General features: G+C 39.7%; 1 protein-coding gene across 2 annotated transcripts in view; it reads left to right on the top strand.

Moving 5' to 3' along the window:
* The window catches only part of LOC110528155 (sodium-coupled neutral amino acid transporter 3), a 67,829-nt gene extending 62,259 nt beyond the window's left edge, over positions 1-5,570 (top strand). For both annotated transcript variants that reach the window (XM_036983702.2, XM_036983703.2), the window contains one exon: positions 2,583-5,570. In XM_036983702.2, coding sequence (XP_036839597.2) covers positions 2,583-2,687 — 105 coding nt within the window. In that variant the 3' untranslated portion in view covers positions 2,688-5,570. The remainder of the gene's footprint in view (positions 1-2,582) is intronic.
* Positions 5,571-15,326: the final 9,756 nt, after the last annotated feature.

The raw sequence follows: 15,326 nt of genomic DNA, 5'->3' as shown, positions 1-15,326 counted from the left end.
AATAGAATTGAACATAATAGAATTGAATATAACAAAAGAATATAACATAATAGAATATAACATAATAGAATATAACATAATAGAATATAATAATAGAATATAACAATAGAATATAACATAATAGAATATAATATAACAATAGAATATAACATAATAGAATATAACAATAGAATATAACATAATATAATAATACATAATAAAATATAACATAATAGAATATAACAAAATATAATATAACATAATAAAATATAACATAATAGAATATAATAGAATATAACACAATAGATGATAACATAATAGAATATAACATAATAGAATATAATAATAGAATATAATAGAATATAACACAATAGATGATAACATAATAGAATATAACATAATAGAATATAACATAATATAACATAATAGAATATAACATAATATAATAGAATATAACATAATAGAATATAACATAATAGAATATAACATAATAGAATATAATAATAGAATATAACAATAGAATATAACATAATAGAATATAATATAACAATAGAATATAACATAATAGAATATAATAGAATATAACACAATAGATGATAACATAATAGAATATAACATAATAGAATATAACATAATAGAATATAATAGAATATAACACAATAGATGATAACATAATAGAATATAACATAATAGAATATAACATAATATAACATAATAGAATATAACATAATAGAACATAATAGAATATAACATAATAGAATATAACATAATATAACATAATAGAATATAACATAATATAACATAATAGAATATAACATAATAGAACATAATAGAATATAACATAATAGAATATAACATAATAGAATATAACATAATAGAATATAACATAATATAACATAATAGAATATAACATAATATAACATAATAGAATATAACATAATATAACATAATAGAATATAACAATAGAATAGAACATAATAGAATATAACATAACATAATAGAACATAATAGAATAAAACATAATAGAATAAAACATAATAGAATATAACATAATATAACATAATAGAATATAACAATAGAATATAACATAATATAATAATACATAATAAAATATAACATAATAGAATATAACAAAATATAATATAACATAATAAAATATAACATAATAGAATATAATAGAATATAACACAATAGATGATAACATAATAGAATATAACATAATAGAATATAACATAATAAAATAATACATAATAAAATATAACATAATAGAATATAACAAAATATAATATAACATAATAAAATATAACATAATAGAATATAATAGAATATAACACAATAGATGATAACATAATAAAATATAACATAATAGAATATAACAAAATATAATATAACATAATAAAATATAACATAATAGAATATAATAGAATATAACACAATAGATGATAACATAATAGAATATAACATAATAGAATATAACATAATAGAATATAATAGAATATAACACAATAGATGATAACATAATAGATGATAACATAATAGAATATAACATAATATAACATAATAGAATATAACATAATAGAATATAACATAATATAACATAATAGAATATAACATAATATAACATAATAGAATATAACATAATAGAACATAATAGAATAGAACATAATAGAATATAACATAATAGAATATAACATAATAGAATATAACATAATATAACATAATAGAATATAACATAATAGAATATAACATAATATAACATAATAGAATATAACATAATATAACATAATAGAATATAACATAATAGAATATAACATAATAGAATATAACATAATAGAATATAACATAATAGAATATAACATAATAGAATATAACATAATATAACATAATATAACATAATAGAATATAACAATAGAATAGAACATAATAGAATATAACATAACATAATAGAACATAATAGAATATAACATAATAGAATAAAACATAATAGAATATAACATAATATAACATAATAGAATATAACATAATATAACATAATAGAATATAACATAATAGAATATAACATAATATAACATAATAGAATATAACATAATATAACATAATAGAATATAACATAATAGAATATAACATAATAGAATATAACATAATATAACATAATAGAATATAACATAATATAACATAATAGAATATAACATAATAGAATATAACATAATAGGAATTTGACTGTGAGCTTTCAATTAGATTAGAATAACTACAGAGAGTGTGCCTGGAGATTATCTGCTGAAACAATGTTTGAATTGCTAAATATAGACGATGCAGATCCATTTTATTCACTCATCCATTCAGAATCCTTTCGATATATTTGCTGAGTGAGTAAGGCAGTTTTAATGTCATGCCACTCTAATATCATAATTACAATTCAGAAATGTATACACAAGCCCTAGACTACAATAATAATGATTCAATAGCTTTGAGTGCATTAAGGCTGAAACTCAGTGACAGAGTCATCAACTATGTGCATTACCCCTCTCACATCCTTCCTCACTCTCTCTCCCTCCCTCTTTCTCACTCTCTCTCTCTCCCTCTCATCTACCTCTCTCTCGCAGGCTGCCTGCTTCGCTGGAATAGGCTTCCTGTTTATGATAATGAGCCTGAGCTTTATCCTCATTGATTGGACGTCGGGGAGTAGCAAAGCCAGCAGCGGTCACTAGACGGCTTCTACCGTCTTCAGTTTTTATGTTGTAAATCTAGACCTGTATGGTATTTTCTCTGTGTTTTCATGGATCATATTTTGTAGAGGATGTACTATCTCTTCCTCCAGAAAGAGTGGGCCAGAGTGTCTAGAAATGGGGAGTTCAGTCTTCTGGAGGTTTCTGCTGCCCGCTGGAAGAATATAGTGCATTCGAAACAAATGTAAAGTCAAGCTGGCTCGCTGAATCTGCCACCACCTCCCATTCCAGCCCTGCCCCCAGACCAGACCCATAACCCATTACCCTATAAACTTGTACTCTGTGAATCACAGCAAGAATCTAACTGCCACACTTTAGTCTAAACAACCACGTAGCTTTCTTCAACAGTAGGGGAGAAGAAGGCACAACAGATCGTTGGGGGCTGGACAGTTATTTTATATTTGTAGCCAAAGTCTACTGTATTAATTTATTCATGAAATTAGGTCATGGCAAGATTCTGTGAAATAGCTGAGGAAATGTGGCATTAAAAGCTATTGGACAATGGCATCATCCAGTGACTCGTGCTGCTGTCACCCTGGTGGCCAGGTGTCGTCCTACTAGACGCTCGGCTTCAGTCCTCACAGATATCAGAGGATGGAACCATACAACTGATATGCGACTGTACAGTGTATACAGTGTGTATAGAGTAGGTTGACTCTACCATTACAGTAGAGTATGATATGTATACAGAGATTTATTTTTGTATAATTTTTATTTGATAAAGGGTATAATATGGACCTTTTGAGTCTATCCTCAGCAACAGTATCAAGGCTATCATATCACATTGGTGTGTCTCTTTGTTACTTGCACTGAACCATATCAGAATAGCTTTTTCATGGTTCAAGGAGCAGCTCTGATGTCTAAAATTGAAGGAATGCCTGGCTATAATCTCAGTATGAGGGTCTATTTTAGAGGTGGAGGTTATCGTTAACTTGATCCTGGATCAGTGGGGGTTGTATATCTCTGCATTGTCATGTTTAGATAATTTGAGCACTCACTAGGACCAGTGTCCTTAGTGGCGGAGGAGGCTCTCTACCTGGGTCTGTTGTTGTGTTGTTTCTGAACATTTACTGAACGTGATCAGAGACGAACCCAAAAATATGAAGAAAATTCACGGTGTCAATTCATTATGTGGAGAATCAAGGATGACGTGTGTAAATATGGTTATTTCCAGGACAAGAATGTTTTTTTCCCTAACTAAAGTTCAGACTAGTGACATGGTGCCATGATAAGCACACAATGTTGTATCAACGCCTCTCTAACATCACTGCGAAGTAGGTGGTTAGTTATAGCACTGTCAGCTGATATGTACAACTTCTTCCTATAGCCATTAATCAATTGAAATGCAAACAATTTATTTGTAAGATACTCATACGTTTTATAGATATGATTTTAAGGGACAACCCTTTATAATACAAATGTCAATCTCTGAAAAATCTAAACGTCTAAAGCCTAAGTAAATTGTATAATCCTATGTATGTTACATTACAAAACAACATGTATTTAAGGTCTAACATGGTACAAAGACGTTTCCTCCAACTACTTGAAGCTCTTTCTCTCCTGTTCTGTCTGCATAGTGTTCAGCAGCCCTGCAGTGATTTAAGTGTGAACATGGTGTGTGATCATGGTGTGTACATGGTGTGTGAACATGGTGTGTACATGGTGTGTGATCATGCTGTGTGTCTGTTTGTCTGCTCCAGTATGGAGCAAACCCAATTATGTACAGTGGATGTACTGTAAGGATTGTGAGTGTGTCTGTGTTGTTGAAATGAAACATGGCTCTACTGTCTTTTAATTGTGGTACTTACTTATACACTATTGTATTGTGAAACGATCAATGGATACATGAACCATAAGTGTAATGTGTAAATCCTAGGCTTATGAATCCCATTGACTCTTACCAAATTAGTCAAATAAGATTCAAAGCCTGACTATGAACCTTTGATAATCTCAGACTGCTCTGTTGTCAGGTATGAGTGGAATAGTATTTCTGGTCAGTTTCTAAGCATCCCTGTAGCTGCTTTTGGGGACTGTCTGCCAACTCTTGCAGGTGTTGAGCAGGTTTGATACAGTAGTCAGATGGAATGTCCCCTGTCTCTCTCTGTTGTTTTCCTTGTGATGAAGTTACAGATTCCACACTACAGTGAGTGCTGTAATTTTGTATATGAGTATTGTATCATTGTGCTGTCAAACTTGGTTGTAAAGCGCAACAAACTCTTCTCTCAATCAATCATTAATACATGTTTCCTTAAAGAATAACCAGTCTGCATGAGCCGGTATACAGTACATCAGGATCAGCCAGCTCTGCTCTCTCTATCTATTACTCATTTATTTAATAGCTTAATGGATGAATTTGTTTCTATTTAAATAAAGATCCATGTTTAAAGTCATATTTTAACATGTTTGTGTTATTCTGATTTCATATACAACTGGTATGTTATTCTCTGACAGATCAGCCCTTACACATACCATGTGTAACACCAGGGGGAGACATTCAGAAAGTGGCTGAGATGATATCTGACTGTCTGGTAACGCTCCTTATACAGTTCTCTCATTTCCTTGTGTGATTTAATGAAATTGGTATAGTTCATGAAATATCGACTTCAACCAGCATTTCTAAATAATGTATATAAATGTAAACCCTTTATATTCAATATGCATATCTAGTTTGTATAATGTAAAAAGCCAGAACTGTAGTTTTAGTCAGATAATTAAAAAGAGAAATGTAATCATTTTTAAAGTGCTTTTAAACTATTTTGCCCTTCATTTTATGTCTTTATTTTATTGTATGTCAATATATTTGAATACATTGCTGGCATTTATTGTACTGTAAACAATGTTGCAATAAAAACAATAAAATAACATTAATATTTTTATTTTTCATCATGATGATTTTGGAACTTCTAAATCTGTCCCTCACTATGACGCTATGTACAATAAAAGGTATAATACACATATTGCTTCATACTGTGCATGCCAATCACGGCCGGTTGTGATACAGCCTGGAATCGAGCCAGGGTCTGTAGTGACGCCTCTAGCACTGAGATGCAGTGCCTTGACCGCTGTGTCACTCGGGAGCCCCATCCAGATTACATTTTCAAATTCAGTTCTCTGGTACTTTGCCAGCCAGGAAAGGTAGAGAAGATCAGATAGAATGAAAGGGTATCTGTCATACAAATAAGCTTCCGGTGGTTTCTGAAGCCAATGTAGCATGTTGACTGCTACATAGCATTTGAACCGTTTTGGATATAAGCTATTCCTGAACGTATAGACTCTCTGGAACCCTCAAAGGCTGCGCAGGACATGTTAAAAGGGAGTGTCACAAAAAGGGCAATTTGGCCCCCATAAGAAAATAGTTGAATAGCCCTGTCATCACTCCTTTTAATCTTGCTCTTGTGACTGACTGGGTTCGAACCAGGTCTCCTGCATGTGACAGCACCAATATAACTACCTGGGTTCGAAATCAGGCCTACTGCAGAACAGTAACAGTTTCTGTGGCAAACAAAGCAGACAGATTTGTGCACCCCATTTAATGAAAGTGCAACAGAGGTAGATTGGGGATCCATGCACTCGTGTTCCAGAGAGTCTAAGAATACAGCCAAATTCATAGAAAGAAAATAAATGAAACATGCCACATTGGCTTCAGAAATCAAATCTATCATTGGGGTTATGGCAGGATGAAGTTGGTGAAGAGTAGCCTCAAATATCAGCCTCAAGTATATATTTAGCGTACACATGAATCTCGGCCAAAAAATGTTTTGTGTAATGATGTAGGCTAATCTTTATAGTTGCTGTCATATCGTAGTTCCAAAAAAAGAACACTACTTTGACTGCCTGTCTGTCTCCTGAGCCGCTTAGCCAATGTTTGCTATGATGATGAAAAAATAACATTCAATCACTAATTAGACCGCGTGTCTGTGTGCTTGTTCGACATTGCAGCCGACAGTGCAGGCAACTGCCGACTAACTGATCTACAAATCACCTTGCATCATAAATAATGACTTATTGGTATTTGTAGATCAGTCAGTCACAATTTAGCCATGATACATCATGGTTGTGATGCTCTCGAACACAGCCTGTGTCTTGCTGTGTTCCACATCTGGGCAGCCGAACATTCTAGGCAGCCGAGCGTGTATCCAGTAAAAAGAGTCTGACAATGGGTGTTTCTTTTGCCTTGCCCGGTGCCATAGTTATGCCACATGCTGATATCATGGTGAGAGTGAATAGCTGCATGTAACTCAGCAGCTGAGAAGAACATGAAATCACTAGACTGCCTGTTTATGTTTGCAATACTGACAACTATGTTTGTACCAACATTTGATAGTGTATTTTGTGTAAAACATGTACATAGCTGCATGTAGCCTACTCCCCTCCTGAAAAAATTTTAAAAAGCAGAGCACTCTACCTAGACAGTTGAGTGGGCACTCAACTATATAAAAAAAAAATCCTGCACATTCTTAGAAATATCCATATTGGGATACAGAAACTCTCTGTCAGTAGCCACTCCACATATTCAATAAAAGAGACAATCATTACCGTACTTTGAAATGTAGGTGGTGGCAATGTGCTGGTGGGGATTCATTAGGATATGTGGAGGCATGGTCTAAAATATCTTGCATTTCTGCCAACCATTAATGAAAGTGTTTTTATCATTATGGTTTTATCATTATGTTGAAGAAGGTTGACCAACTTGTTTGTCCACTCGTTTGTCCACTCCAGTTCTACAATTGTTGTAAAAGCTTGTGAAAATCAAGAGCTGCACTCTTAGGTAACTGTGTGTAACGGTTTTCTTCTGTGGACGAAGGATCGGACCAAAGCGCAGTGTGGTTAGAGTTCAACATGTTTAATAAAGACCATAAACGTGAACGCTACAAAATACCAAAACAACAAATGTGAAAACCCGAAACAGTCCTATCTGGTGCATAGACACAAAGACGGAAGTAAACCACCCACAAAACCCAACACAAAACAGGCTACCTAAATATGGTTCCCAATCAGAGACAATGATTAACACCTGCCTCTGATTGAGAACCATATCAGGCCAAACATAGAAATGGGAAAACTAGACACACAACATAGAATGCCCACTCAGCTCACGTCCTGACCAACACTAAAACAAAGAAAACCCAAAAGAACTATGGTCAGAACGTAACAAAACCTGAACCTATAGGGGAGGGTCTGGGTGGGCATCTGTCCGTGGTGGTGGCTCTGGCGCAGGACGTGGACCTCACTCCACCATAGTCTTTGTCCGCTTTAGTCTCCTCCTAGGAACGGCAACCCTCACCGCCGACCTAGGATTAGCAATCCTACTAAAGGGCCCCACTGGACTAAACAAACTCCTCCGGACTGAGGGGCAGCTCAGGACCGAGGGGCAGCTCAGGACCGAGGGGCAGCTCAGGACCGAGAGGCAGCTCAGGACCGAGGGGCAGCTCAGGACCGTGGGGCAGCTCAGGACCGTGGGGCAGCTCAGGACCGAGGGGCAGCTCAGGACCGAGGGGCAGCTCAGGACCGAGAGGTAGCTCAGGCTGGTTGACAGCTCTGGCGGCTTCTGGCTGACTGACGGCTCTGGCGGCTCCTGGCTAAATGGCTACTCTGGCGGATCCTGGCGGACTGGTGGCTCTGGAGGATCCTGGCGGACTGGCGGCTCTGGAGGATCCTGGCGGACTGGCGGCTCTGGAGGATCCTGGCGGACTGGCGGCTCTGGAGGATCCTGGCGGACTGGCGGCTCTGGAGGATCCTGGCGGACTGGCGGCTCTGGACAGGCGGGAGACTCTGGCGGCTCCGGACAGGCGGGAGACTCTGGCGGCTCCGGACAGGCGGGAGACTCTGGCGGCTCCGGACAGGCGGGAGACTCTGGCGGCTCCGGACAGGCGGGAGACTCTGGCGGCTCCGGACAGGCGGGAGACTCTGGCGGCTCCGGACAGGCGGGAGACTCTGGCGGCTCCGGACAGGCGGGAGACTCTGGCGGCTCCGGACAGGCGGGAGACTCTGGCGGCTCCGGACAGGCGGGAGACTCTGGCGGCTCCGGACAGGCGGGAGACTCTGGCGGCTCCGGACAGGCGGGAGACTCTGGCGGCTCCGGACAGGCGGGAGACTCTGGCGGCCCCGGACAGGCGGGAGACTCTGGCGGCCCCGGACAGGCGGGAGACTCTGGCGGCTCCGGACAGGAGGGTCTCCCCTGTAGGCAGAAGACGGAGAGACAGCCTGGTGCGGGGGGCTGCCACCGGAGGGCTGGTGCGTGGAGGTGGCACTGGATAGACTGGACCGTGCAGGCGGACTAAAGCTCTTGAGCACCGAGCCTGCCCAACCTTACCTGGTTGAATGCTCCCCGTAGCCCGACCAGTGCGGCGAGGTGGAATAGGCCGCACTGGGCTGTGCTGGCGAACCGGGGACACCATGCCATGTACGCCGGCCCAAGGAGACGCACTGGAGACCAGATGCGTAGAGCCGGCTTCATGGCACCTGGCTCGATGCCCACTCTAGCCCAGCCGATACGAGGAGCTGGAATGTACCGCACCAGGCTATGCACCCGCACCGGGGACACCGTGCGCTCCACAGCGTAAACACGGTGCCTGCCCGGTCTCTCTTGCTTTCCGGTAAGCCCCCCCCAAAACATTTTTGGGGCTGCCTCTCGGGCTTCCTACCGCGCCGCCGTGCTGATTCCATTCGCCGGTATCCCTCCTCACACTGCTCCAGAGAATCCCAGGTGGGCTCCAGCACTCTCCCTGGGTCGACCGCCCACCTGTCTATCTCTTCCCAAGTAGTGACACAGTCCAGATCTTGCTCCCATGTCCAGAAATCCTGACATTGCTGCTGCTGCCCATTACCAGGCCGCTTGGTCTTTTTGTGGTGGGTGGTTCTGTAACGGTTTTCTTCTGTGGACGAAGGATCGGACCAAAGCGCAGCGTGGTTAGAGTTCAACATGTTTAATAAAGACCATAAACGTGAACACTACAAAATACCAAAACAACAAATGTGAAAAACCGAAACAGTCCTATCTGGTGCATAGACACAAAGACAGAAGACAAAAACCCAACACAAAACAGGCTACCTAAATATGGTTCCCAATCAGAGACAATGACTAACACCTGCCTCTGATTGAGAACCATATGAGGCCAAACATAGAAATGGGAAAACTAGACACACAACATAGAATGCCCACTCAGCTCACGTCCTGACCAACACTAAACAATGAAAACACAGAAGAACTATGGTCAGAACATGACACTCTTTGACGCCCTTTCCAGTAACTTAATTGCAGTTGGCGACAGGAAGTTCCTGGTTATTTTTCAATAAGTTACTGTCAGCTTGCTGTAACTAATTATTGTAAAATTCACAGTAACTTACGGTGGCTGATCTCTGTCACACACTGACTGATGGTGTGACAGAAAGGTCAGTTTGCTGTCAACCAAGAGGTTGAAGCCAAGTCTGGCAAAGAATGCTTAGTAGTTGTCAACTAATATTAAGCTATCTTGTAATCAGAGATGTTCAGTGAAAGTATAGTCAGTTACTGGCAGCTAGTTGCAAGTACAGTAACCCACTAGGCACACACTTATTGAATTAACGTTATTTCCACGTCATTTCAATGAACTTGTGCTAACCCAACGTGGAATAGACGTTGATTTGATGTCTGTGCCCAGTGGGAAGTTACTAGCACTTACTGGCTATTAAGTTACTGTGAATTTTACAAGAACTTACTGACAGCTGGTTGCCAGTTAGGTTAGATTAGTCTATAATTTTGATGTACAGTCTAAAGGATTTTTTTGGCATGTAGGCTATTGTAATACATGTTTGTTACTGTCAAATAGCGTTGGTTCCTATCAGATGACACAAAGACAGTCTAATTTTAAACTTCACTTTTTGTTTCTACAGATTTGGATGGCAGGAAAACCATTCAATAAAAGTATAAGAGAGCTCTGTTGTAAAGCAATGAGCCATCATCAGACAGTGATAGATACAGTGCATTCACACCCCTTGACTTTTTCCAAATTTTGTTGCTACAGCCTGAATTTAAAAATGATTGCATTTAGATTTTTATTGTCATTGGCCTACACACAATAAAAATGAAAATCTGAAATGCCTTGCCTGGAAGGGCAGCTATTGGTAGATGGGTAAAAAAAAGAAAGCAGACTGAATATCCCTTTGAGCATGGTGAAGTTATTAATTACACTTTGGATGGTGTATCAATACACTAACTCAGTTGCCAGAGAGGAAGGAAACCGCTCAGGGATTTCACCATGAGGCCAATGGTGATTTTAAAACAGTTACAGAGTTTAATGGCTGTGATTAGGAGAAAACTGAGCATGGATCAACAACAGTGTGGTTACTCCACTGTATTAACCTAATTCACAGAGTGAAAAGAAGGAAGCCTGTACAGAATAAAAAATATTCCCAAATGTGCATCCTGTTCGCAAAAAGGCATTAAAGTAATACTGCAACAAATGTGGCAAATAAATTAACTTTTTGTCCTGAATACAAAGTGTTATGTTTGGGGCAAATCCAATAAAACACATTGTTGAGTACCACTCTCCATAATTTCAAGCATAGTGGAGGCTGCATGTTATGGGTATGCTTGTAATCGTTAAGGACTGGGGAGTGTTTCAGGTTAAAATAAATAAATGGAATGGAGCTAAGCACAGGCAAAATCCTAGAGGAAACTCTGGTTCAGTCTACTTTACACCAGACACTGGGCGATTAAGTAACCTTTCAGCAGGACAATGACCTAAAACACAAGGCCAAATCTACACTGGATTTGCTTACCAAGAAGACAGTGAATGTTCCTGAGTGGCCGAGTTACAGTTATGGCAAGACCAGAAAATGTTTGTCTAGCAATGATCAACCACCAATTTGACAGAATTTGAAGAATTTTGTAAAGAATAATGGGCAAATGTTGAGCCATCCTTAGAGACTTAGAAATATACACAGAAATACTCAGAAGTATTGACTCAGGACTGTGAATACTTACAGTGGGGCAAAAAAGTATTTAGTCAGCCACCAATTGTGCAAGTTCTCCCACTTAAAAAGATGAGAGAGGCCTGTAATTTTCATCATAGGTACACTTCAACTATGACAGACAAAATGAGGAAAAAAATCCAGAAAATAACATTGTAGGATTTTTTCATGAATTTATTTGCAAATTATGGTGGAAAATAAGTATTTGGTCACAAACAAAAGTTTATCTCAATACTTTGTTATATACCCTTTGTTGGCAATGACAGAGGTCAACCGTTTTCTGTCAGTCTTCACGAGGTTTTCACACACTGTTGCTGGTATTTTGGCCCATTCCTCCATGCAGATCTCCTCTAGAGCAGTGATGTTTTGGGGCTGTTGCTGGGCAACACAGACTTTCAACTCCCTTCAAAGATTTTCTATGCTGTTGAGATCTGGAGACTGGCTAGGCCACTCCAGGACCTTGAAATGCTTCTTACGAAGCCACTCCTTTGTTGCCCGGGCGGTGTGTTTGGGATCATTGTCATGCAGAAAGACCCAGCCACGTTTCATCTTCAATGCCCTTGCTGATGGAAAGAGGGTTTCACTCAAAATCTCACGATACATGGCCCCATTCATTCTTTCCTTTACACGGATCAGTCGTCCTGGTACCTTTGCAGAAAAACAGCCCCAAAGCATGATGTTTCCACCCCCATGCTTCACAGTAGGTATGGTCTTCTTTGGATGCAACGCCGCATTCTTTGTCCTCCAAACACAACGAGTTGAGTTTTTACCAAAAAGTTATATTTTGGTTTCATCTGACCATATGACATTTTCCCAATCTTCTTCTGGATCATCCAAATGCTCTCTAGCAAACTTCAGACGGGCCTGGACATATACTGGCTTAAGCAGGGAGACACATCTGGCACTGCAGGATGTGAGTCCCTGGGGGCGTAGTGTGTTACTGATGGTAGGCTTTGTTACTTTGGTCCCAGATCTCTGCAGGTCATTCACTAGGTCTCCCTGTGTGGTTCTGGGATTTTTTTCTTCACTGTTCTTGTGATCCTTTTGACCCCACGGGGTGAGATCTTGCGTGGAGCCCCAGATCGAGGGAGATTATCAGTGGTCTTGTATGTCTTCCATTTCCTAATAATTGCTCCCACAGTTGATTTCTTCAAACCAAGCTGCTTACCTATTGCAGATTCAGTCTTCCCAGCCTGGTGCAGGTCTACAATTTTGTTTCTGGTGTCCTTTGACAGCTCTTTGGTCTTGGCCATAGTGGAGTTTGGAGTGTGACTGTTTGAGGTTGTGGACAGGTGTCTTTTATACTGATAACAAGTTCAAACAGGTGCCATTAATACAGGTAACGAGTGGAAGACAGAGGAGCCTCTTAAATAAGAAGTTACATGTCTGTGAGAGCCAGAAATCTTGCTTGTTTGTAGGTGACCAAATACTTTTTTCCACCATAATTTGCAAATAAATTCATAAAAAATCCTACAATGTGATTTTCTGGATTTTTTTCCCTCATTTTGTCTGTCATAGTTGAAGTGTACCTATGATGAAAATTACAGTGGGAGAACTTTAGGTGGCTGACTAAATACTTTTTTGCCTCACTGTATGTAAATTATATATTTCTGTACTTCATTTAAAATAAATTTGCCAACATGTTTTCAATTTGTCCTTACGGGTTATTGTGTGTAGATGGGCGAGAAATAAAATGGATTTAATCCATTTTGAATTCAGGCTGTAACACAACAAAATGTGGAATAAGTCAAGGGGTATGAATACATTCTGAAGGCACTGTAAATCTGCACAAGATATGTGTTTCCCTTATTCTGTCCAACTCTAATGCGTTCATTTCTATACTCCAGAAATGTTCAATACTGAAATGAAATTAATTTTGAAAAGGGGTCTTGGGGATTAATGAGTGTACGCTGCTGTGTTTAAGCTGACATGAAATGTCTGCTGACAACAAGCCAGCACAGGCATTTTGCCACCTCTGCTGAAGAGAGCTGATGAACTGTCCTCTTTTGTCACTTCTAGGTTAGACTACTACAATGCTCTACTTTCCGGCTACCCAGTTAAAGCACTAAATAACCTTCAGTTAGTGCTAAACGCGACTGCTAGAATCTTGACTAGAACCCAAAAAATTTATCATATTACTCCAGTGCTAGCCTCTACACTGGCTTCCTGTTAAGGCAAGGACTGATTTCAAGGTTTTACTGCTAACCTACAAAGCATTACATGGGCTTGCTCCTACCTATCTTTCCGATTTGGTCTTTCCGTGCATACCTACACCTGCTCTACGGTCACAAGACGCAGGCCTCCTAACTGTCCCTAGAATTTCTAAGCAAACAGCTGGAGGCAGGGCTTTCTCCTATAGAGCTCAATTTTTTTGGAATGGTCTGCCTATCCATGTGAGAGACGCAGACTTGGTCTCAACCTTTAAGTCTTTATTGAAGACTCATCTCTTCAGTAGGTCCCATGATTGAGTGTAGTCTGGCCCAGGAGTATGAAGGTGAATGGAAAAGCACTGGAACAACGAACCGCCCTTGCTGTCTCTGCCTGACCGGTTCCCCTCTCTCCACTGGGATTCTCTGTCTCTAACCCTATTACAGGGGCTGTGCCACTGGCTTACTGGTGCTCTTCCATGCCGTCCCTAGGAGGGGTGCGTCACTTGAGTGGGTTGAGTCACTGATGTGATCTTCCTGTCCGGGTTGGCGCCACCCCTTGGGTTGTGCCATGGCGGAGATCTTTGTGGGCTATACTCGGCCTTGTCTCAGGATGGTAAGTTGGTGGTTGAAGATATCCCTCTAGTGGTGTGGGGGCTGTGCTTTGGCAAAGTGAGTGGGGTTATATCCTGCCTGTTTGGCCCTGTCCGGGGGTATCGTCGGATGGGGCCAGTGTCTCCCGACCCCTCCTGTCTCAACCTCCTAGGATCAGTCTGTTATATCTGCAGTATTTCTCCTGTCTTATCCGGTGTCCTGTGTGAATTTAAGAATGCCCTCTCTAATTCTCTCTCTCTCTTTCTTTCTCTCTCTCGGAGGACCTGAGCCCTAGGACCATGCCTCAGGACTACCTGGCCTGATGACTCCTTGTTGTCCCCAGTCCACCTGGCCGTGCTACTGCTCCAGTTTCAACTGTTCTGCCTGCGGTTATGGAACCCTGACCTGTTCACCGGACGTGCTACCTGTCCCAGACCTGCTGTTTTCAACTCTCTAGAGACAGCAGGAGCAGTAGAGATACTCTGAATGAAAAGCCAACTGACATTTACTCCTGAGGTGCTGACCTGTTGCAACCTCTAGAACCATTGTGATTATTATTATTTGACCTTGCTGGTCATCTATGAACATTTGAACATCTTGGCCATGTTCTGTTATAATCTCCACCCGGCACAGTCAGAAGAGGACTGGCCACCCCTCAGAGCCTGGTTCCTCTCTAGGTTTCTTCCTAGGTTCTGGCCTTTCTAAGGAGTTTTTCCTAGCCACCGTGCTTCTACACCTGCATTGCTTGCTGTTTGGGGTTTTAGGCTGGGTTTCTGTACAGCACTTTGTGACAACAGCTGATATGAGAAGGGCTTTATATATATTTTGATTTGATTTGATTTGATATTCCTTTTGTCAAAGATCTCAGTGTGCAGAAATATGTTTCACTCACTTTCAGATACAGTACCTGCCATATCAGTTAGCTAAG

This window comes from Oncorhynchus mykiss, chromosome 7 (assembly GCF_057628025.1).
Source record: "Oncorhynchus mykiss isolate SJ-2025 chromosome 7, ASM5762802v1, whole genome shotgun sequence".
Taxonomy (NCBI): Eukaryota; Metazoa; Chordata; class Actinopteri; order Salmoniformes; family Salmonidae; genus Oncorhynchus; species Oncorhynchus mykiss.
This window is presented reverse-complemented; position numbering and strand designations above follow the sequence as displayed.